This window comes from Aphelocoma coerulescens, chromosome 9 (genome assembly GCF_041296385.1).
Source record: "Aphelocoma coerulescens isolate FSJ_1873_10779 chromosome 9, UR_Acoe_1.0, whole genome shotgun sequence".
Taxonomy (NCBI): domain Eukaryota; kingdom Metazoa; phylum Chordata; class Aves; order Passeriformes; family Corvidae; genus Aphelocoma; species Aphelocoma coerulescens.
Window position 1 is genome coordinate 16,067,600 of NC_091023.1, and position 25,363 is coordinate 16,092,962.

At 46.7% G+C, this 25,363-nt stretch overlaps 1 protein-coding gene across 5 annotated transcripts in view; it reads right to left on the bottom strand.

The window, feature by feature from the left end:
• TP63 (tumor protein p63) overlaps nt 1-25,363 on the bottom strand; it is a 153,142-nt gene that overhangs the window by 97,127 nt on the left and 30,652 nt on the right. For 3 of the 5 annotated variants that reach the window (XM_069024078.1, XM_069024077.1, XM_069024083.1), the window contains exon 2: nt 11,655-11,790. In XM_069024078.1, coding sequence (XP_068880179.1) covers nt 11,655-11,665 — 11 coding nt within the window. In that variant the 5' untranslated portion in view covers nt 11,666-11,790. Of the gene's footprint in view, nt 1-658; nt 679-4,556; nt 4,635-4,824; nt 5,214-11,654; nt 11,791-25,363 lie in introns of those variants that run through there. The other 2 variants (XM_069024084.1, XM_069024082.1) reach the window with 2 other exon arrangements.

Sequence of the window (25,363 nt, forward strand, 5' to 3'; positions counted from 1 at the left end):
AGTATGAGGAAAGAGAAAAAATGTGCATTTGTCCAAATGCAAGGATTCTGCAGAGCCTGCACATGGGATGAGATGATCTTGTGCGACATGACCCTATGACAACTTAAGCAAATCTCTGTCACAATGTCACCCAGCTGATACCCAAGTGAAAGGAGAGCTGATTACTCCAGCATTGATTCACAACCATGAGGGGACACAGCACTCTGCTACCTGTAGCCAGTACATTTTGTCTGGTTGTGCCCCCTTCCAAACCAAGGGAGAGAAGCCTGCAGGCTCATTAGTGCCTACTGGCAGTGATGAGCACAGGGTACAGTGAGTTTCCACCTTTGTGCTGCATTGCAGCATTAACCTTGGCCAGACTCCTCTCTGACAATTGCAGTCCATTCACCAGCCCTGTTTGATACATGTGGGAACCAATGAGGGAAGGTGAAGTGACACATGCAATGCTCCTGATGAAAGATCTCTTTGAACCCAGGAGCTCTGGCTGGCTGGAGCCAGGCCCTGCTCACCAAAATCCATCCAGATACAGCACCCAATAGATGATGCTTCCATGGCTCATACACTCCCCCCCTTTCCAACTAATTTCTAATACCCTCCTCAACTAATTTCTGACAGTTTTCCTCATTGTTTTCTAAAACTAAATTTTTTTTCTACATACCTGGATGGGGGATTTTGTTTGATTTTTTGGTTTTGGCAACCTCCTCAAAATCCAGGACCATGTCTGAAAAACCAGGTTTGCAGCACAGATGCTGCAGAGACCAGAGGATTTCCTCTGTTATTAGTGAGAATTGGGAGGCTGGACTGTATCACATTGTGCTGAGAATACAAAGCAAGAAATGAAAGGAGAAAGAGCAGCTTGTGTGAGAGCCCTTTCATTCAAAAGGGAGGAGTGAGCCACAGTGAACACCTTCAACACAGCAATGATGTGAAATCCTGAGGCCACCAATTAGCCTGGGCATGGGGAGAGGGAGGAGCAGGGCAGGCAGGACTGCAGTCCAGTGCACCAGCAGGTGTATTCCCAACAGCCCCCAAAGAAGAGAGCTCCTGGGTAAAACACAGCCTAATGACCATTATTTCCAAGAACACAAGTAACTTATCTGTAAACATCACTCCCCCAACCAGGCATTAGCTGAAAAAAAGCAGCTTTGGGGAGAGATACTAATTACATAGCTCTCAACAGCTGGACTTTGATCATAATTACAGTGCCTTCTTCATCTTACATTAGTGGCTTTCAGCTGCAGCTAGGTGGGCACTTCTTGGAAGGTGGAAATCCCGCCTGTTTCAGATAATCAGCTCTTTTTATGACTCAGAGCTGACCTGGGTTTTCTGCAGCACAGGATGAGCTCCCACAGTATCATCCCAGCCAGTAATTCATGGGGGTCAGTGGCCTGGCACTTCAGTGCAGGTGCTTCTTTCATTACAGCCGCACTTCCCGAGCCTCAGGAGCCAGAGCACTGAGTGTGTGTATTCCGGATTTTGAGTATTTCCCTTTACAAGGGAAGTAGAAGGAGAAAGATTTTGAGGTCTGCTGAACTTTAGCATCTCTTAGCACTTTCTGTTTAAGAAGAAGAAAGATGAGCAGACTCAGGATACACCTGTCCAAACAACCCCACTTCAGTCACAAGCTACATTTGCATCCTTCACTTCTGCATAAGGATGTACATCCCCATCAGCAGCCAGTGCCCCTCTCTCAGCTGGGCTGCAGCTCCAGCAGTGCACTCCAGCACACAGCAACGAGTGGGGTTGTGAAGGAGGAGGCTGCTGCCCTGTGCCCCAGCTGAGTTCTCTAGTACTTTTTGTGGTGCTTTGCTTTGATACCCACATTTACAAAGAATTTAATAGCCTAAATGAGGGAGATGGGCTGTTGAAACAGAGGCTGGAGCAGCCTAAACAATCACACATGGCACAGAGTCTGGGCACTCAGCTATTTTTCCTCATCTGTGGCACTGAGTTACTGTGTTGTTTGGACATATCATTTCACAGTGGCCTGTGAAATGACAGGCATGAAGCATATGAGCATCATAACAGCACATTAGCTAATGCTCCTCGGTGTGATCTGTGTTCACCTCTTGGCAGAGGAAATGTTTTAGCTGCCTCCCACATGTCCTGCCTGTTGGACACCCCCAAACTGAAGAGATAAAAATACATGAAGCAACAGCAGAGGGTAAATCAAAGCCACAAATCTTAGAGTTAACTGGGATTTATAACTGCTTCCCCCTCCACAATGAACTACAGGGAAAGCTGTGTGACACACATACCCTCCCACCAGTTTAACAGTGTTTAAAGCAGCTTTCACTATTGGTTTTTTGCCAGCATACCTCAGCTCAACGTTATCAGTTTGCTGGTTAGATAATTACTAGATGTAATTTTAAGGTTGCAAAGAAGCACACTGGTATTAGCTAAATAAAGTATTTTGACCACATCAAAGCAGAAGTGTTTCAAACTGTGTAAAATAAATGCAATTCTGAAACTATTGAATTTTATTAAAGCAGTCAGAGAAATGTCACATAACACATCCTGAGTATGCAACCAATGGAGCTTAAAGATGAAGACCATCTATGTCTCAGGCTGAGAAAAGTACTTTTGGGACTAGGTTTGAGCTGATTCTGACCTGTGGCAGAGCAGTCACTAATAATTGAACAAATGCCACTCTTGGCTCATGTAAACAGATGTGCATAACAGCTGAGACGTGTTGTTACTCTAAGCTACATCTCAAACAGGTTTTATGACTGAGGGGTGTCACAAATTCTATCTGTCCTGAGGCTTCCCACACTGCAATGGTCACTTAAAAACTCATCATGCTGCTAAGGCGTGTGGTGAGGAGCAGCATTTCTACTGAAAGGCCTGTCTTGCTGGATAAGGCAGATTTGAAGGGGTGAAAGGCTTATTTAAAAAGTTCTACCAAATACAGCCAATGGATTTTTTTTCTCTTTAATTCATGCCCCAGCTGAACTTTTGCCTGAGCCACAGCACCAGTTTTCTGAACCTGTTCTTTGACATGAGATGGGATACAAACTGGCTGGAGTTCATGGGCTGGGAAGCTGTCCCAGAACTCAGATACACTTCCCAGTGCATCTTCACACTTTCCAATGTCAGGTTTTTTCCCTTTTTTCCTTTTTCTTCATTTTCAGTTTTGGAATTTGCCTGGCGGGGGCTTCCAGCCATGGAAATATTAATCTGCTGAAGACTCCACTGCTGCCAGCCCAAATCCATCTTGCTGCATGGGCACTGTTCTTGCACTGCTCTTCTCCTGGCCACAGACACATCCCCGCCAGGGTCAGCAGGGCTGGGTGGATCTGTGGGAGATCAGAGCGTGGCTGCATGTGCCTGGCCAGCCCTGGGGCTCGTGCTGTGGAAGGTCTCACGGGGAATCCAATACCCCCGGCTCCATTCCATCTTCCTCTGCCCCGGCAGCACGGCCAAGGACCGTGCGCTATTTCCCAGCCTCTCTCCTTACCCTCTGCTGGCCCCAAATGCGGCCCTTCCTCACTGCCAGGTCTCCACTCTCCTCCCCAGGACCTTCACACAGCAGTGCCACCGAACACCCAGGATTAAAGGGGGGATAAAAGCCCCCACAAACGTTGTAACAAATCACAACAGTAGGGAAAAAACCCAGAGATCACAAAGCTGCCTGCAATGCCACGGGCTGGGTGATGGTAGCCAAGCCCCTTCTCCAACACCCTGCGGAGGATGCAGAGTTAACTATTAACTCTTCCAGGAATCAAATGCCTCCTTGAGACACCAGCCAGGGCTTTTACAAAGCACAGACAGAAACCACTCTTAAAGGAGCTCAACAAGTGGCTGTGCCCAGAGAATTTCACCTCTCCAAACTTTACGACTGGAAAAATACCATCTACATTTCATTTGCATGCTTAAATATAGTATCTTCTATTGGGAGAAACAAACAAACCGACAATGTGATACTGTGACACCTCGTGTGGACATGCTCTTTTATCTGCTGGAAAATTATAAAACTCAGCGTAACGACAAAGCTAAAATAAGAGTGGTTGTCAGGCTCTAACGCTGGCTGTTAGACAGAAGGAAAAAATATTCCTGGAAAATTGCTCTCTCTTAAAAGTGCAGTTTCTTCTTCTCTGAATCTTTTAAATTAGTTATTTTTCCTTTAAATTCAAAAATCTCAGGGCTTAATAGTTCAGCTCATATTATTCCCAGGAGTTTTTTTTTCATTTAAAGAAACAAACAAACACCACAGACAGCTAAAGCCATTGGACATAGCTGTCCTACCCAAAGCACAGTGCAACCTTCTGCTCCAAAACAAAAGGGAAAGATACTATCAGCTTTCGTGTTATTTATCATATATTTTTCTCCTCTAATGCCAAAGAGGAAAAGGGGATATCTTAAACGGATGCCTATAATTAAACAGTAACCTGTTAGAAAGCCAAAAATAATAATAAGCTCCACTGAGCATGAAGAGAGCGGCACATTTTTTCCTCGTGCAGCCCAGCTGCCACCGGCTGATAGCAGGAAAGTTAAAAATTACACAAGAGACTCCGATCAAACCTGCGATAGCAGAGTTACGTCACGCTCAGACTCACCGCTGGATGCAGGGATCAGGGTAGTACGGCAAGGTGGTGAAAGGTGCTGCTTCAAAATTCATTTCCTTCCAGCCCCTCCTTGGGGACAAACCGAAATAAAATAAATAAATAGATATAAAGCCAGCAGGCTAAAAGCAATAAGGTCAAGTGGTACACGAGGTACAACTTTAGAGATTTATTTTACACTTGTGGATGGGTGGGATCTCCCGGGGACTTGGCCAATGGGATTCATCCAGTTACCCGAGCATCACCACCACTCCCTCCTCACCAGCTGGGCATCTTCTGCACAGATATTTTCCCCTCCTCTCAACATCCTTAATAAACTTTGGTGTACGCTGGCCACACTTGTTGGGAGCTCATCTGGGGCTTCTCTGAACTTCTGATCTCGCCAGCCATTGGTTGCCTTCCCGCCTGACTTCACAGTTTAATTTTGGCAGCTCTTGCAATTTTACAAACTGCTGTGGCCGCTGGTCATCCTCGTCTCCAGATGGCCGGAGTTTCCTCTGCTGGGTGCAGCGCCCGTGCTGAATTTCAACGTACTTAAAAAGGTTTTCTTGTCAACTCTGGGGTTAGTACCTGCTTCTAGTTGCCTGGGGAATTTTTCAGTCTCTCTCACACCACAGTTCAAACAGTCTGTTGTGGTCACAGTTTCAAAAACTGAATGACAAAATATGGGGAAATTCCTCAATTAAAATTAACTCTGAACTTTTGCTCCTCTGCCTCCCCTTCCTGCCCTCCTCCCTGCAAGAAAACTATCAGATATGTTTGTTAATGTTTCCCTTTATAGCTTTTCACCATTTTTTTCCAAAACAATTGAGATGACACAGAAATCTTGCATTGTTCTAGTGTTCTGTAAATAACATATACATTTTCCACATTAGAAAACCCCCAATATTTTCAATTATCTTGAGGAGAAAATAAGAGTAAGAAAACAGAAATCACACCTTTGTCAGACACTAAAGCCTAGAGAAACAAGAGTGAAGTCCACCAAAACAAAAATGTCCAGACATGAAAAGCAGATCTGATTTTCTGAAAGGAACATGAAAGCAAGAAAGAACAGCTTTAATTCTCTCCCCACCACCTCTTTTTCTTTTTTCTCTCTTTTGAGTCACACAGAAAATCATTCAGGAAAGCAACCTGTTTTGTTGCCTTGTGTTTTCCCCCTCCATGATTTATCCAAATAGTACAGGCTGTAAACCTATCCTGGTTTTGTGGGTTTGGAGAATGAATGAAATATGAATCAGGAGCTAAATTAAAATGGATTCCAGCAGGAAAAAAATAGCACCCACATATCTGTGGACCAGAGGGATTGCATCTTCAAGCAGACCTATACGTTTGTGCAGACAAGGAGTGTAAGGGACTGCCCTATAGCTCACCTATAGGGCATATTTTGTGCTGATGTCAGCACAAATTCCAGCCACCGCTGACCAAAAGCCAGGAACCCTCTGAGACAGCAGCAATTGCCTCTTATTTCTCCCCTCTGTGTTTTCCTTGTAGGAAATGTTTGTTCGAAGAATGTCACGTGGAAACATTTTCTTTGCTGCCTGTGCCAGGGTGGCAAGAGAGCTATTTCAGACTTGACATTCTCCACCCACACTCAGCCTGATAGTTCCTAACATCTGTGAATTGTGAATCCTGTAAACTCGCAGGGCTGATCCCCGGCCAAGTCCAAGCAGCTTTCACTAAGTGGCACTCACCAAGGAAGAGAGGCTGGAAGTGAAGGATGTGTTTATTAACTGGAGTTAAGGGCTCCCTCCTGCTGGACACTGCTTCCCCTGCCTGGCCTGTGGAAGAGCAGTAATATCAAACACCTTTTCTCTCTTAGGCTGAACCCTGGAGTAAACATCAAACCTTCTAGCTTGTGTCATTGGGGAGGAAGTATGGGAATCTCCAAATCTGCTGGGGAGGAGAGAGGAGGAATCACACCAGGGCTTGCACATACACAAAGCAGCCCAGGGTGAGCTTCAGAGTGGCTGCAATCCCCTTCTGCTGCTGAAATCAGGGCTGTGGACAAATACCTCCAGTGAATGGGCAAGGAGGGCCAGACAAACTTGTGGTCCACACTGCCAGCTTGGTTTTGAGTTTGTCTCCAGGTGGGAGTTATTCCGTGCTCCCAGTCATGTGCCCGGATTACACATCCCAAGGGCTTTGTGAAGTAAAACTGGCAGCTCCAGACACTGATGCTGCTGGGCTGGCCCCTGTCTCTGAGGGTGAACGTGGCCTCTGGTTTTACACTGCCTTAGCTCTGCACAGCCTTGGTACCTCAGGCACAGTAAATACAAGTCTGTTACAGCCCAAACCCCCAATCCTGTGATTCCTCTTTGCAATGCTGAACATGTCTCACAGTGCCACAGTCAAGACGTGGTAGTCTCCAGCTAGCCATTCACACCAAAAGAATAACTTCTCCTGAAAAAAAAAATTAAAAAAGCAGCAGTACATAATTCTGATGAGAAATAGTGGCTAGTAGCAGGGCTGTCTTCTCACTCACAAGGCACTGATGAGAGGAGTTTCCAGCAAGGATATTTCTACAAAACTTCAAAAACTTCAAAACTGCCCAAGACCTGTACCAACCCTCGTACCTGAGGCTGGGCAAATGCAAATTGCTCATGGTTTGGTTTGCTGTGGCAGTGCACACAGCACCTGCCTGCTTTTCCCAGAGAACTGGACATTTTCAGCCTCCCGCAGAGATCTGAACGTGTTCTGGGGTAGCTCAGAAAGTCTATCTTTTGCTTTTCCCACCTGGAAAACAGAGCCATGGAAACCCACTGGCAGTAGTATACAAAAGCCCCCTGCAAAAGCCAGCAAGTGTCCTGATTTCTCTCCTGCAACTCAAACTCCCTTCCTCCCTCCTGCTCACAGGCAACACTTAGCCGTGGGTTGATCGACCATGAATTTGGGCAGAGATCTTCACCAGTGCAGTGAGGTTGCATCCAGCTCCTCTCGGCTGCAAGGCACTTTGCATAGCACAGTCGGCAGTGGAAACACAAGCACAGGGTGTGTGCCTGTGTGAATTGCCAGTGCCCCATGCATAGCTGGGAGGCTCCCGGGGCTCAGTGGTATTTGGCCAAGTTCATGTGCACTGCCTTAAAGGAAATCTGCTGGGAGATGGAGCCCGAGACGTTTGGGAGTTGGGGATTTCAGAGGGGGGCCTGAGTGGGTACATGAGGACTAGTAAACTTCATTTAGGAAGAAAGTCGTTATTTAGGGAGAAAGTCTTTGCTTTAAGAAGAGATTCTTTTCTGTGAGGGTGGTGAGGCAGTGGAACATGTTGCCCAGAGAAGTTGTGGACAGACCATCCCTGCAAGTGTTCAAGGACAGGCTGGATGGAGCTCTGAGCAACCTCTTCTAGTGGAAGGTGTCCCTGCCCCAGAGTAAGGGGCTTGGAACTGGATGATCTTTAAGGTCCCTTCCAACCCAAACCATGATTCTTCCAACCCAAACCGTGATTCTATGATCCTGGGAGCACGGGCAAGGAGGAGCTTCTTGCAGTGGCAAACCTCAAGAGGAAAAGGAACTTGTGGCATCCTCAGTGTTCGCTGTCCCTCCTAGGAGGCTTCCCTGCTGCTGGTGGGCGTGAGGCTGATCTCCCGGCTCCAGGCACGTGTCCCGCAGGAGCGGGGCGGAAGCCGGGGTGTCAGGGATCTGTCTGGACAGCGGATTTACGGCCGAGCCCGCAGTGCTCGCGGCAGGCAGGCAGCACAGGAGGCATGTGTGTAGGTGGGCAGGAATGCGGTGCTTCGCTCCGCCGCCGCCGCTGCTGCTTCCACGTCTGGGAGAGACAAACAGCCAGGAAACAGCTGTGGAACACTCTCCCGTTACCCCTCCGTGCACCCTCTCCCGGCTTGAGCTGTCACTGAAATGACCAGGAGATTATCTTTTAGCAGAGGCAAACATTTATATCCCCGGGAGGAGACTGCTGGGGATTTATGATGGTCTCCTCACCGCCACCCAAGGTCAGGGCCAGGATGCCTGTGTGCAGCCCCATCCTGAAAAGGGCACAAGGGAGAGGCAGTTTCCTGACATCTCTGTGCCTCCTGTCCTGTTCTGTGGGTCCAGGGACCTCTGAACCACTTGGAGCTGAAGAAGACAGGAAGATGCCAGCTTTGCTCTGAGCCACCTTTGCAACTGCTGGCTTCAGGATTTGCCTGAAATCAGACCCGCCCTTCACAGCAGGGGATGAAACGTTTCATTCACAGCTCGGGGTTTCCAGGGGAGTGGTTGTGGTCGTTTGTTGTTTTCTTTTTTTTACAGTTAACATTAATTTAAGAGCAAGAAGTCTGTGGGATATTTGGGGATTTTTGTTAGAAAAAGTTGAAGAGAAGGAAATAATTCCCTCCTACCAGCAATGAAATATTTTAACTTTGCTATCCAAGGGAACAGAAACCCATGTCAGTGTGCCTTTTGAGCACATTTTTCAATTTTAGCTAAATATTAGAGATGTTTAAAGGTTTCAAAGGAATTAAGGTTTTAGGAGCTTTATGAACAGAAGTAAGCAAAGACAACTCTTTAGTAACTCCAGTGAAGGGAAAGAGGAAACAGAAGTATGACCCTCACAGGATTTGGAGCATCTACCCCAATGCTGCGATGGGGGTAAAAGCTTCCTCAAGAATTCAGATTTTTGCCTCCAGCCGATCTCTGATCCCACTGCTCCAGAAGTGTAAAATTTCTGGCTTTTGTCTCATACAAGCCTTCGCCCCCACACACCTTCCATATTGAGAGACAAGGGACAAGGAGGAGAGCAACCTTAAAAAGTAAATTAGTAAATAAGAACACCACAATTTTACACACAATCCTGCCCATTCCCCCCAGCACCTTTTGTCCCTAGTGCCAATACAAAGCAGCAAAGAAGGGCACTCACACCCCAGGCACCCCATGCTGGCACTGCCCTGCCTGGGGAGCACAGAGCTGCTGGTGGGGCCTGAGGGACTGAGCCCAGGCAGCAGCTCCCAACATCTGTGCAGGTCATGCTTAGTCACCAATGGCCAAGTGTGGGCCCAGGACTGGTGACAATCCAGTGAGCAAGCAGTCCAGCACAACAGGCACATCTAGAGAGATGACAAAGGTGTCTTAATGTACCTGTCCCCACATCCTTCTCCTCCAGCTAAACCTGAACATCTCAGTGCCCAACAGCTGTGGACTTTAAAATACACACCAGCTTCAAGCTGCCATCTGTGTGTGAATACCACACACCTGGAGCTCTGCACAATCCTCATGTTGGCCATCAACTATTTAGGCACAGTTAAGAGGAAACAAAGGACAGGGCACTGTTCCAGCCCTGCTCAACAGGACAATGGGAACTGCTTTCAGAGATGTCTGGTTGCCTTTGGTGTCTCCTCTGTCACATCTGTAGTGTCAGAGCATCATCCACTCACAGCAAAGGTCAGTATAGTTTGGTGTTTTCCTTTGCAGGGATAACAGATGTTTTCATGAGGCACAAACCACTTCTTGAGTGTTTGTTCCCAGGATCTTGTCTCAGCAGGAACTCACATGACAGGGACTGGAAGACTGACTGCCTCACAAGAGAAAAGCTGAAGTCTCCATGTTCTCATCCCTCACCATCACCTACTTTGTAGTTTCTTCAGGACATGCCATAGTTCTCTGCTTGAGCAACCCTGAAACTATTAATACTTTCAAGTCACACAGAACAGCTACAACAGGAGTTTCTCACTGTCTCCCTTCCTATTTCAACCCCACAGCTTCCAGCAAAGCACTTTTTACTGTTTTCCTGTTCTCCCACATGCTTATGGAGACTTCCAGCTCCCACGGGACACTTAGTGGCATCCTTTGTTTGCTCTAGGCTTTCCCATCTTCCAGATCCCAGGGCAGAGACTGGTTCTAGGAGAAAGCCCAGAGCGCCCATCTCGGCAGGTTAATTGAGTTGTGCTCTGGGCCTCCTGCAAGCACCAGCTCCTTGAGTTTCTGTGGGATCACGCCAAGCCAAAAAGCTTGCCTGAGGCCAGCCTCCCTTCTAATCCTCCCTTCTAATCCATCAACTTCTTTATCTCACTGACCCCCCCCATCAAATCCTCAGAGTCGTAGTTTCCTGTGTCACAATCTGTTGGTTAAGCCTCAGTACAGCTGTGGATATCCCCTCTCCTGGAGACATTCCCACCACTGAGGACCACACTGTGTCTTTTTTCTCCAGAAATGGGGGCAGAAAGAAGTTTTGACCCTTGTTTTCAAGTAGCTGGAAGGAGATGTCATAGGACCAGACTTGAAGCTGAACATGTGTTTTGGAAGCTGCAGTCTCCATTTCATCACCTTGAGGAGTCATCAAACAAAACTAACTATAAGGGTAATACCATCAGCAAAGAGCAGATATGAGCACTGGAGAAGTTTCTTCCCACTGTTACTAAGAAACAGGCCTCTTCTCTCTATGAAGAGGGAGCAAAAGGAACCAGGTCTGAGAGACTAAATTTGGAATATTGCTCCATCTCCCTTGCCAAGCCTTATGGTTATTCATGCACACGTGAAGAAGGTAAAAGACAGAGCAGCGACTATAGTCATAAATCAGAAACAAGCTGTCTCCCAGCTCTGGCCCCAGGAGAGCCTGCCCTGTCCTCAAGAGCTGGCAGGACACTGCACAACTCCCACAGGAGACTCCTGCCACCCGAGGCGGGGAGGGAGGGAATTTCCCTCCCTGACGTCAGTGCAGCTGCACCACATCTCCAGACGTTCCCGAGACATAGCGGGGCCACAGCCTGGGCTAAAGTGGGTCTGGAGGCCAGAGCGCCCCAGGACAGGTGGCAACACCCTGCCGTGGGGTCAGGATTGCATATCAAAGGGGTGGCAGGAGCTGTGTAGGTGGAAGGCTTGGTCTCCCCATTCAGCTGCCACACAACATGTCTGGCATTCTGGCAAGAACCGTGCCACAAATACACGCAGTCCCATCACACCCTGTAGGGTCAAGCCCAGGTTGGGGACAGGAACCTCGGTGACCACATCCCTTGTGGGTGAAGGTCTGCCCCAGCCCTGCTGTGCAATGGGGTGGGTGGCCGAGGGGGGCAGGACCAGGAGCTCCCTGCAATTTCCCATCAGTTTTCTAGCACAGGCTCACACTCATCCTCTCACCACAGACCCATCCCAGAGTTTTCTCACATTCTGCTCATATCTTCCAGGTGTTCACATCAGAAGCCGCAGAGGCTGGTTCGTGGAATTCCAGGATATCAGCTTCTGAAGTGCTGGTGACAGGCAGCAGCACCAGCCCAGCAGCAAATGAAAGAAGAGGTTTCCTCTGCATAAAGCAAAGCAAAAGATTTGCTGAATCAAGTTGTCTGTGTGGAGAGATTGACTCAGAGAGAAAGTTCCTAACAAGGACAGCATTTACTGTCAGCCTCGATGGAAGACACACAAATGCAGTAAACTGAGTTTATTGCTGCATCACTCATCTTTCACAGCCTCTAACTCTTCCTTGTGACTCAGAGCTGAGCTGAATTGTAGCAATGTCATGTTGCTGCTATAAACCCTGCTGTTCCTGCACTTTCCCATCTCCTGCATGCTCTGCAAAAGTAGAAGCCTGTCTGGCCTTTTGGCAGCTTCAGAAAATAAATCCTCAATGCAAAAGCATCGGTCTCAAAAGAATTTCTCATTTCCAAACAGGATACAACAAAAACTCACTGCTTGGCTGGGAGAGCTCTAGTTCCCAGCATTAAGGCTATGTCTCTTCTGCAATCCAAGGTGCAAGCACAGCTCCTGCAGGCATACCTGAACTAATGGGATTAAAGCCAGTTCAAGAACAGTAGCAATTAAAACAAAAATCCCTAAAGCATTAACCACTAGCGATGGAAGCCCTGTTTGCAAACCTGCACATCCTCTGCTAAAGCCTGCACTTCCACACCTCCCCAGCCGACAGTACCCAGCTCACCATTAAGGTGGGTGTGTTCACATAGGTAGTAATTTCCCTCCAGTCTGTGCTGGAGATAGAGCCCAAGAATGCCTGCATTTAGGGGCACAGATCCTTTTCCAGGCATACGGTTTGAAAAACAGTAGGGATGGGACATGCTTAACTCTGCTAATTGGTCCATCCTCCTCAGGATGGAGCACAGAATCCACTTAATCAGTGACAGTACAGTACGTGGGCATAAAATAAGAGTTTAGTGTCACTTAAGTTAATAAAACCTTCTTTCCCGTCTCAGGGCAAAGCTGAGGAAAGCTGAAGAGCCAGTGTTTCATGTCTTTGTGGAGAAGATAACGACTAAAAGAGAGTCTCTTGCATTGCCCCCATCCTTGTGCTTTGATGTTAATAACCATACATGCATCCCTGAAAAAAAACAAAGCCTCACATGCGATATGATCATATCTTCGCACCTCACTTTTTCCAAAGTGAAACAATTTCTGCTGTGACTCAGCCTAAGCACGCCGTACCCTGCACCCTTGAGGAAGGCAAAAGATAACTCCCTGTCCCAAACTCCCAACTCAGCCTTCAGCTTTTCAAACCAGGGTAATTTTCCCACGGCCACGGGATGGCAGAAGCCAGTATTGCTCATCCTGGGGAAGTGAAGCTGCCAGAAGTGACACCATCGGGTAACAGAGCTAAAACAAGAGGTACCGAACACACAGGTGACCCTGCATTTTTAGAAGCCCAGTCCCTCGTTCTGAGGGGATCCAACCTCCCCCCGGCAGCAACACAGTGGGCAGACTGAGAACCAATAATTGATTTTTAACAATAAGCCTCTTAAAAACCTCGGCAACGCTGCCTATTCCGAGGCAGTGCCGTGCAGGAAAGTGAGTTATTGCGAGTACGCGTAACAGTGCCATCTGGTGATCCCTGTCACCAGGGATCCCTGCCCTCTGGTGATCCCTGCCCTCTGGTGATCCCTGCCACCAGGGATCCCTGCCCTCTGGTGATCCCTGCCACCAGGGATCCCTGCCCTCTGGTGATCCCTGCCCTCTGGTGATCCCTGCCACCAGGGATCCCTGCCCTCTGGTGATCCCTGCCACCAGGGATCCCTGCCCTCTGGTGATCCCTGCCCTCTGGTGATCCCTGCCGCGGCATTACTGGCAGCTGGGCAGTGGCAGCAGCCACCCAAAACTCCGGGTACCAGTGGTAGTGGCTCCGGGGTGCTCTGCAGAGCCTTTACTGCCAAGTCTCACTGCTGTTGTCTCATGGGGAGACAGGTCAGAAATATGCAATTTCTGAGCAGGGATAAGGGTGGCGGAGGGTGCTTTTCTTTCTCACTGCATGCTAGCTTTCCTGAAAAGTCCTGCAGGCATGAGTTTTGGCAAAACTAAGCTAGATCCCTCTATTCCCCATCCTATTGCCATCCATCAAAAGGCTGAGTGAGCCAAATCCTGCCCTGCTTGGTGGCCATTAACTTTCCATAACTTTTTCATGGGGGCTGTTCCAGATTTGCTTAGAGACCATGGTCTGTGTGGGTATGAAAGCAGAGGTCAGCTCTGTCTTGCAGGAGTGCATAGTCCTGAACAGCAAAGTTATTTTAGCCCCTAGGTCCACATTTGTGACAAGTACAGAGATGGGAAATATTCCTGCTTTTTTTTTGGTGGTGGTTTTGTTTGGTTTTTTTCCCCAAGTCACCCTTCTTAAGAGTAGGGCTCCAAAGCATGGCACAAGTTGCCCAAACAACATCAGTTCAGAAACCTTAACACCACCTGCCTCCTGCTCAAGGATTCCCAGCATTAACTGCACTAAATGTAGCATCTTGTACAAGTCCTGTGGAGCCCACAGAGGATACGCACAACTCCTGCACCAAAATCTGCTGCAGCTTAAGCAGCACTGAGGGAAAACCAAAATGCAGGAGGGATGATTATTAGCCACTGAGCAGTTATGGGCTGTCTGCATGCCTATAATCCACAATAAATACCAAGTAACTGTTATTCCCTGTTCCCTTCATGCTCACTACAAAAGAGATGCCACCTAAGTCCTCCAGGGACAGGTCCTGAAAAAGCAGGGACCACTCCAGGCTGATGACAGCTTTGAGAAAAACCTGTCACTTAACACAGCTCTTGCCAGCCTGCTGCAAAGCAAAGAGGGGACACCTCTAAAACCTCTCAGGCAGCTGTAGCCCCAGCAAGGGCATCATTAGTGTAGTAACAGATGTCCCAATATCCCAAGTAGATACAGGCGAACCTTTCCAGTAAATCATCTCAGAAGGTGAGGAAGGGAAATGCTCATAAGAACTTTTCCTCTGATGTTTTCTCAGTCTCCAGGAATGATCCAGAACTGTTCATGTTCTCTTTCTGGGAGAGCTGGCTTCACAGCTTCACATACCTTTGGTAGGATGTATCATAGACCTCCCCCCCCACCCTAATAAGAGTAGGGTGAAAAAAACATCAAATATAAAAACCATTTCCAGAGTCTGCAAAGCTCACAGTAACACCACTCCATGTTTCTTTGCCTGATGCTAACTCCTGCCTCTCAGGAAATGAGAAGCTTATTCAATTGCTTCCAGTTCTCATGTCATGAGGTCTCTACTTGAAAGTGGTGTTAAATGTGATTTAAATGATATTTCTGAAAGCTCCTTTTAAAACATATTTATAAATAAAATATGTTCCTGTCTGAGAGCACCTAATTAATGCCTCTTTCCAAATACCTTAACCTGAAGCATTAGCAATCAATTACTAGGCAGACAGGTTTTAAGAAAGTCTATTCTAAAACGGATTGTAACATGCAGATTCTGTATTGTTAAAACAATTAACATGCCTTTTTCACACATGATTTCAAGTTACTGAGGTAAGCAAGACCACACAATATAACTTAATACATAGCAATCAAAAATTTCCACACCATCCTTTAATATAGAGCCATGTCCCCATGTAATAAGTGATGCAACAGACTTTCCCTGAAGTCCCAATTCCTACAATTGAAGCTTAAGCCCAGCAAAGAAAGAATTAACATTCTTTGATTGCTGCTGAATCACCGGCTGCATTGGGTTTTTTTCCTGTGCATTAGACTTTAATTATAACTAAGCTTTAGCCATCTGTTCTACTCCCTAATTACAGATGCAACAAATATTTCACAATTCCAACCGTTAAAGAGATCTAAGGAAGCTCCATCTATGGTGTGCAAGGCTGTCTTCACTGGGGCCCTTTGTACTCCTTTTTAAAGCACGGGGGAAGAGGAAAGGATCTTCTGCACACGAAGCAGATCCTGTTATTAATTTCAGGAGGCCTTTGCTGTGTCAGCTTTCACACCTCTTGGAGGGACTGTAAACTTCCCTGTGCCAGGGCACAGAGGGCCACAGCAGTGCTACCTGCTCGTGGCCTCTAACCCAGATGTTCCTGTCCCACAAGAACTTGAGAGAAGAATGAACAATTCAGAGCACCTGATGCATCAGCAGTTGCAGCATTGGGAAAGGACTCTGACAGATTAATTCTGGGCTTTTTTGGTGTGGATGCTAAAGGAGTTTCAACCCCAGCTGCCCACCTGGCTCCTCTTGCTGTGTTTGTTATCCTACTAGGGTAGGTCCCTGCGACTGTTTCAGCTTTATCACTTCATGGGCCAGTTTCTCACCAACATGAAGGAAGGTGGGACTTTAGACATCATACTGTGGTCAGCAGCATCTGAAGGCAAAGCCCCCACTGTGTTCCATGCCTTCAGCAACAATAATTATCTCAGTAGAGAAAAGGGTTGGATGAAGGCATGACAGTGCCCCAACCATCCGCAGCAGCACTTCTGGCTTAGCTGGGGGCATTGTTACCAACTCTCCCTGCACAGCTGGGGCTGGCTGTCCTTGCCCATAGGATGTTGGATAGCCCAGGAGGAGAAATTTGCCGCAGACTCTGGAGCCTCTCAGTCACCTTCCCAACAGCTCTGCTCACTGTCACGAGACACAGCTGCAGTTGCCTGAGCTGCCACCACCACACTCCCCTGTCCTCAACCCTTCCCTGTCCAGAGCCTCAAGTGCACTCGTAGCTGTGGGGTTGTGCTTGTGCCTCCACCAACCACCTGGACAACTGCCCAGTGTTTTGTAATTGCACACGCCGCCACTGACCTCAGCAATCCCTTCACCACTCATAGTCAGATGCCTGGTGAGCTCCAGAGCTGTTATTCATTACAAAAAGATTTGGTTTCATAGCAGCTGCCTGCGACTGCGTCCATGCCCAGTTGTGGAGAGAAGGGCATGTCCTCTCCAGGTACAAGCCATGGGCTACTTTTTGTTTGTGTGAGCGTCTGGGGAATGCACAGACAAAGGGGATAGGAGAACAAAATGTTAAATTCACAGAGCTGAAGCGTGAATTTTTATATTTGTTAGTGTACCAGAAAAAAATAGAGCTTTTTAGACAAAAGAGAAAGCTAAGAAAGGGTAGAGTAATCCAGAAGCACAGTTTCCATGGTGGGATTTCACATAGTTATATTTAAATTATCTCATCTCCTCCATCCACAGTAAGTTTTCAAATGATATCCAGTGGTTTTTCACCACAATCATATGTAAGACCCTCTTTACATTTCTAACATTTGGGTATACGCCCAGACTCTCACTCCGAATGTAATGTTAAAATGAACTTTTGAAAAGTAATCAACCAACACTCTTCTGCTGTGCTTTGACAAGGACCCAAAACCACCACGTTTCTTGTGGTTTTCTTCTAAAATCATTATGACAGGGCTGAGTGGAATCACGAGGCAGGTTTGCTGAGTGGTTTGGTTCTGAGAATATAATAGAGTCCAAAGTATTTATCTCTGGCATCAGGGCAAGGGATCACAGTGTTTCTGTGGGTATTCATAACCATGTGCTTGCATGTCCTAGCCTCTGGGTGATTATATATCACACAAGGTGATAACATGCACACTGAGAATAACCCTGCAGGAGACACCGTGCATGAAAAGAAGCCACTCTCCATGATGATTTCCTTGAAGTTGGTCCCAGAGCCAGAAAATCCTGCTCTGTCATTCTAGTTCAACTTCAGGCCATAAGGAAAGCAACAGCAGAACAATATCAGTTGCTTCAGCCTCAAGGAAGAAGCAGAACAAAGTCTAGCATTCTCCAAAGACCTCCTAAAGCTTTCCAGGGCCATATGTGGAGTTATGCCCTCAAGCAAAGCAGTTTTATTTACCTCTGCAAAGGTCCTGAAAACTGGTGTCTTCTGTTTCTGCCACAGAGGAGTGTTTGGTTTGGACTTTGATGTTGCATTCAGAAATCCTTTGAGAAGTGACCAGAGCCAAGAGCAGGCCATGGATGAGAGTGCAACGTGAGGTTCAAAACCTAAATATAAGCAGCAGAGGTTTAAATGGCCTAAAAGCAATATAAATGGGACACATGGATCCAGGTCTGGGCTGAAATTGTCCTTATTCACGTTACAAAAGAATTCTCACTGACTTAAGCAAGGTTTTTTCCACTGGGATATTGTTTTCAGTTTAATTAACAGGCTCCAGCTGTCTCTTTCCCTTTTTGGTATTTTCCCAGTTTTCATGCCCTGGGGAGTGCTCAGCAAGCAAGCAGCCTGGGGAACAGCTATGCAGAAATCACTCTTAGCACAGGAATCAGAACTGTGAGCAACTTTGCCTGTGCTGAGGCTGACACAGACACTGTGAGCAAATGCCTGCAAGGAAGCCAGATTAGGGGATCTGCTTAAGGAGATTAAATAATTCACTGTGGCATTTTTCAAGAACTAAGTTAAAAGGGAAACCATTCCTTCATTTGAATGATCCCCCCTCCCTCTTACATAAAAGGATAAAGACCTGCTTACTCTTCTTCCCACACAAAATCAATTTTATTCAGTATGATTTCTGTTCCTGATCTTCCTTTTTTTGCATCCCTGAGCCAGCCAATTCTGTACTGTAAGCCCCGAGAAAGGAGGAAAGCAGCACAGTGAAAGACTGCAGCCCAAAAAGGAGCTGCGTGCTTTGAGTCAGATGTATGTTCTTACTCAAAAGATATAGCACAAATTCTGAATCAAACCCCAGGATTTTCCCCACCCACCACCCTATATTCACTGAACATCCCAAGCAATAAATTCAACATGTCGCTCTGGGAGATTAAGTTATGCTGCCTGCATAGCAAGGACAGCTGCACTGCACTGAGGATAGGCTCACAATGTAGAATTATATTGATTTTGGCTGATCTCAACACTGTTGACCTCAAGATGTGTGATGCCAGATGAAGATTAATGGTGAGGAATCTGAATGGATCAACTACTAGATTCTGTAGACAAATTTGCCATATCTGTGGGATATGTATGTTGAGTTGTCCTGCTGGTCTCTGAGCAGATCCATAGTGAGCTCAGCTCCAACCAGGTAAGATTCAGCTCAGGACCCAAAGCTGTGCAGTTATTTGAGTCTGGCTGAGACCCCAGACCAATATACCCAGCACCAACATAGCCATGGCTCCATCCAGTGCTGGCTTTTGTCCAGACCAGACAGGGGTCACATCTGTCTGCAAACACTGTATTTCCATCCTCTCCATCCAGCCAGGTCTGATCCTGCTCTGTGCTCAGAGTGTGCCTTGTGCCTCATGATGCACTCCCCATCATCTCAGGTCAGACCACCTGTTAAGGGGTCGGAGAAACTCCTGCATTTCACAATGGTCAAGAACTGGGCAAGCCAGGCTGGGGAAGCCATTCAGCAGATTCAGGCTGTCCTTAGGTGATGCAGCTGACCAAAAGCAAGTTATTCACAGGTGACTGGACAGTAGTAAACAAGTCATCCTGCCTGCAGCAGCAGAAAACATCACAAATATACAAGTTACAGTAACTTTCCAGAAAAGGAGAGGGAGGAATAGGTGGAGACCTGCTCAGAGGTGTTTAAGTGGATAGAGTCATATGCCCTCACCGCAGTGCACCTGCTCTGAGGCTCTCCTGCTCCAGCCCTCGGCACCCTCACCTCGCCTTCCTGCACTGCCACATCAGTGCAAACCCAATGCACATCTCCGTGCCTGAGGCAGCTCAGGAGTTCCTAGAAGTGCAGGAGCAGGGAGAGGGACAGAGCTGGGGTAGGGAGCTGGAAATGGTAAGAGAAAGGGCGAAGAACCCTGTGGTCCCTGCTTGTTTGCCAGATGGAAAGGATCAAAGAACAGCAGCCCCTTTCTGAAAGCTTCCCCTGCCCAGCAAGAGCTATGTGGGCCAAGGTTTCCTGCAGCAGGCACACAGCTGGTGTGGCCACCAGCATGGCTTTCTTGGGCTCCAGTCTCAATGAAATGGAGAGCAGACCTTGCCAGGACTGCCTTGCCATTTTGGCAGCCAGCTAACACGGGCAACTGCCTGTGGTTACAGAGTGCCCTAGAGGCAAGAGCACCAGATGCCTCTTGTGGGGAATTTCTGAAGAAAATCCAAGAGGTTTGGACCATCTAAAAGTGTAGAAAGAGATTCATAAGAGTAGGAAAAAATTAATGACTTTGTCAGGGAACAGAAAAGCAGCCCTTAAGCAATGAAAGATAAGAAATCATGATTATAGCAGATTGCATTCAGCACAGACAGACCCCAGCAGAGAGGATAGGCTGGGGTCCCAAAATTAAGGCTGTAGGGATTCTCTGAAGATGTGTTTCAGCACAAGTCTCCTCCATAGTTGAATATGTAGTTGAATATGAATATGTCTGCAACTGGGCTTGGCAGAAATGGATCACCAGTGCATGCCCTGTTTGTGCTAAAGGTCCCAAATATGTGCCATTCTGGAGCAGCCTGCTGGGAGAGGTTTTGCTATGATCCTGGAAGGGCATTGGAACATGAGAATGGATCTCCAAAGATATGCATGGGAGGAAAAAATAAGAAATCAATCTAGGGATGTGGCAGGGGAGTATCCTGACAGGGACACACTCTTATTGCCCCAGCTTCTATCTATTGTCAGTATGAACTATTCCTTTTCTTTCCTATGAGGCTGGGTCACCAAGAGGCCACAGTTTTCATTTTTCTGGGTTAATGGGCCAAGCTGAGGTCAGAAGTTTTAGTACATACACTATGTCAATGGCTTGAACTGATCACACAGCCATGAACTTGTACCAACCCACAGCCTTCAAAGGCTGAGCTTTTGCAACAGAGAGCACATGCACATGGATGAAAAGTCTTGTGAATGTCGCCTGGTTTACGTGCAGACTCATACAGATGCACACCCCAGGTATAGATAATGTACATAAATGTGCAGTGAGGTAGAAAAGAGAGGCCACAAAACAGTCAGGACAAAGATGGTCCTCAGAAGAATCAAAGTTGTTCTCATCTATGTGCTAACTCAGCTGCCAGCAACCATAAAGCTCTGTCTTGAGCATCACAAATGAAAAAGATTCATCAAGGACATCCTAAGAAATGCTGAGCTCAAACACCAGGTTTGCTTTCTAATGGAAACAACCTGCTAGATATTGAACGTTGTGGGTTATTTGCTGGTGCCAATGGGGAACGAGTCACACAAGACTACTTCATAAACATCAGAACTCAAAATATTAATTCTTGGCTTGCAAATGAATGTCACTTCAATTAATGAGATACTGCCTTGTGTTTGCGAACATCGGAGCCCCTGGGGCTTTTATGGGTGTGAGGATCAAAACAGCCAAGCTGTTCTGATCCAGTGCAGTGGTACACACAGGGCCACTACAAATGAACAAAAAAGGACAAAAAAAAATCTCGTTCACCCAGAACCAGGCAGCTAAATATTGTGGTGTGACCCTGCTACTCTGGTAGAACCAGGTGAGGATAAACCACATGAAAGACAACTAGTCCACATGGGAAAGCCAGCTGGAGCTGGTGTTGTGAAATGCTGTCACCTGCCACTCTGCAGTGGATCCCAGTTGGCCACTCTGTTCCTGAGCAAAAGTAGCTTTAGCTCTGGGCAGTTCAAAGACAACTCGTTATCCTGGGCAGCTTCCCTTCTGCTCTGTACCCATGACCCACGACTTGGACAAAGTCTGCCATTCTAAAGCAAGATAATTATACCCAACATCATTAGCAACAAAACAATTAATTCCTAATTCCAAAGTGCTTATATAAAGAAGATGAAGATAAGAAAGAGAACAAACCCTTTGCAAATGCAGCAGAGCATTGACTGTCTGCATATGCCTCACTTAATTACCTATTCAAAAGGAACAAAGCGTCTTTCGTACTGTGACTCCAAAAATTAATTAGTCTCAGATCTCATTAAGTAAAGATCCAGTTCAACTCTAATTAAATTAGGCTGCCTTTGACAATCAGCTGCAGTCTAGCTATTGAAGGTAGCAAGCCCCTTTTCCTTGCATCTCTCCCAGGTGTCAGCAAGGGCAGGGATGCTGGCAGCGTCCTGCAACCCCAACCCTGCCACCAAGCATGGAGCATGACCAGGATGCCCACGGGCCTCGGCACAAAGGAAACCTCTTGGACTTCAGGTCTTCTCTTTCAAGAACTAATGCCTCAGGGAGAACCAACTCCTCTGCAGCCAGACAACACGCATTCAGCATTGTATTTCAGCATGTTCTGCTTTTTGTCACTGCTGTGTTCAGCCCCAGATGTTCCACATACCCCTGCAAACTCTCTCTGACTGCTGGAGGAGACTCAGCCTGGCTCAACATTTGTTCTCTTCACGATTTCCCAAGAACAAACACAAGGCAAAGATTCGTGCCCTGGGCTTCAGCTAGAAAATGAAGGACAAGGAGGAGATACAGCTTCTTCAAAAAAAGAAGAGGGGGGCTGAAGTTTATTACATCACCATATCACCACTGATGCTGACACAGAAGATCTGCCCTGTGAGTGCTGAACCCAGCATTCAACACAGGCTTCCTTCTGCACCACTCAAGGATGGTGGGATCTCAACCACAGCAATGTCTTTCTTGCTGAGCTGCTGCCTTGCAAGTCTCATTATCCTGCAGCTGACATGGGCCAATTCACCTCCCACATTTTCTGCTGTTCTGTCGGACCCTGAAGAGGAGCTTAAGGGAGAGGGACCATGCCCACGCTTGAGTTAAGGGGGTGGGTTACAGCACACCAGACTCACCAGGTCCCTACCTGCAGCACTTCATCATTCTTTAATGTTTTCCAGCTTTGGGAGACCCCAAGTCAGAGCTGTTAATGTTGCATTTAGTAACCCAGTCATATGTCTTTCATTAGTTACCTAATTTTAAACTGTAAGGAGCTTTTTTACTCACAGCTTCCTCTAGTAAGAAGTTACACCACATAATGTCTCAGTATGACAGGAGCAACTCTGATCAGAGGAAAGAAATGCATGACTGTGAGTTGCAGGCACTCTCCTTTGGATTGTTCTGCACTTCACAGCCATCCATCTACTTTTATGCTCCAGCTCCTGAGAATAACTGAGCAGGAAGCATATAGATAACCTTCTATATGTCACTCACTAGTTAGTTGACTCATCTTCCCCTTTTCCTCGCTTTTTTGAGGCTGGAGTTATCACCTCCTTAGCTGTCTCTTCTGTGGAAACTGCTTCACTTCTTTACTCATCAATTGGTTCTTTTGAATCTTGACTAAATTTCCAGAAACCTAAATGTTTCCCAAAAAATCATTGGGAAATATAGTGAGCAAGGAACTCAGGGTAACTCCCACACCAAAATGGCTTTTAATCCTGTAACATTTTACATCTCCCAAGAGCAGGAAAGTTTATAAAGGCAAGAAGATTATAACTGTGAATAGATCAACAGTGACAAACCGCAGATAAGCATTTCTGAGAATTTGCATAATAATCTGTGTGTCAGTGAGCTGTCAATAAAACCTGACTGAATAGTAACCTTGTAAAATGAAGTCCAACTCTTCAGCAAAAATCTACATTAACTTTCTCAGGCAGCATCGCTATCCACTTCACTCTGAAATGTCACCTCTGCAAAAGAGCACATGCAGATCTCCTTGTGTCTTTATCACTCCAAGGTGGCTATTAGGTACCAGCCAGTGTCCCTACTCATTCAGTAAATGCCTGCTCCAGCAGAAAGGCAAATGGACCTGCTGATTCCCCTTCTCATTTTCCAGGCAAGTATTGCAGCTCCTAACCCCACCAAACATCCATGTTCAGATCAGTGGAAACTTGTAGTGTTCCAGCATGTTCAAATTACCCTGAACTCCCTGCAATCTGAGAGCTCCCAAAGTGCCCCCACATTAAGGAGATTACACAAAAATGTGAAATGCTCAAGTCATTTGAAATCGCCATGTGATCAGCACAGAGTAAAGGGACATTACTGGACTGCTTTGGATGGTTCTGTAAAGCCTCATGGCCTGGGATTCAAGCAGCACTAGGAGATGTGCATACATCCCTTAAGAGGTATCAGACAGAGATTGAAAGGGGCGAAGAATAGTTGTAGTGGGGCCTTGGCTCAGATAAGGTCTGTGTGCCAACCACATCCGGATGCTGCTGCTTTTCTTACCTGATAAGACCTTCTAGGAATCAGTGAATGAAACCCATTCTGTATAGGAGAGATATGCGGTGGTGCTGGGGAATGGGACAGGAAATGTAAGCCACTAGAGAGAGACTAGAGACCTGCAGGAACTGAGCCATTTTCTCAAGCATAAGTAAAAAGAAGTATGTGTTCCCATTTGTATCCCTACAGAAACCTCCAGAGAACAGTTAAGGTGTCTTTCTTCAGGGTCTGGTGCACTGTGACTGTGTCTGAGTGCTTTGTTCCAATTTCTCCTTACAAAGGTTTCAGCAGAAGGTGGTACTGTTTTTGCAAGAAAGCTTTTAAGAAGATTGTAACAACATGCTTTTCCTCCCTCTGCCTTTACAGCTTCCCTACTTTCTTTTTGGAACTGGCTAGTTCCCACTGCTGCTGACAGATGCTCAGGAAAATTCTCAATTCTTACAAATTTTATGCTGCCTGGTGATCAGGTAGGTAGAAAACATGAGTGCCTTGTGTTCCTTAAAGGGAAGCATGCAAGAAGTGGTTCAGCCTTGATCAGATTTAAATTAGTCTTAATGAGAACATCTATAAAGGATGTAGGATCTATAAGGATGTAGGAGAAGTAGCCGTGGGGGAGGCTATTTTATTAAATAGCAGAGAATCCCTTTGTCCATCAGGGGATCTCTCTGCTGTGCATATATAATGCTTATTATTCCATTGCAGTCTCAGTATAATGAAGTAGGGGAAAGAAAGTTCTGGAAAAAAAAACCCAAACAAAACTAAACAAACCCAACGAACAAGCCCTTCATTATCCACCAGACAAAGACCTAATAAATCTGACTTCATTGTCTGCCCATCACAGAACCCACTTGCCCATTGTTAAAATTGAAAAATATCATGGTCAGTCTCAGCATGGAAGGAAGAGAGCCTGGAAAAGCACTCATTTTCCAAGTTTTGCTTTCCCATTTGCATGAGAGGAAACTGGTGGTGGTTTTGCTGCAGAAGGAGGCAGCTCAGGGCTGGTGTCCCAGAGCCTACACTGGAAGGACAGAGCTGGCCCGGGGATGCACAAAGCAGATGTGCACAAGCAAGGAAAGCCCTGCAAAACACAAGAGACACAAGGTGGGTTTTGTGATTGCAGCTCTGATTGCAACCACTTGTGCATCACTGCAATGAAACTACCTACCTGATCTGGGCTTTGGGAGGGACACACATGGGAATTGGAGCAAAACATTGCACTGTGCTCCAGGGAATGGCCACAAAGATGTATCCCTGCACCTGAGCAACACCCACCCTGTCACTCCAAAAGGTCATCAGTGGGCATAGGACCAGTTGCTTTGGAGATGTATATTTGGACAAGCTCCAGTATGGGTGTGTTATTTTGGATGCCAAGTACCTTTCTAAGTTAGTGTCATTTTTAGTGTTGCATTAAGGGAAGAGGAAGCAGGGGAAGGGGGAGACCAAGTTCCCTGGCTGGAGCAGAAATAGAGCTTCTCAAGCTGAAAACTGACAGAGTGTGCAAGCAGATCCCAAACTCAGAGCAGGCTGGGGGGAGCATTGCTCCACACTGAATTTTCCTATTTGAGTGGGGTGGGAGATGCACAGTGTATTTCTGTCTTG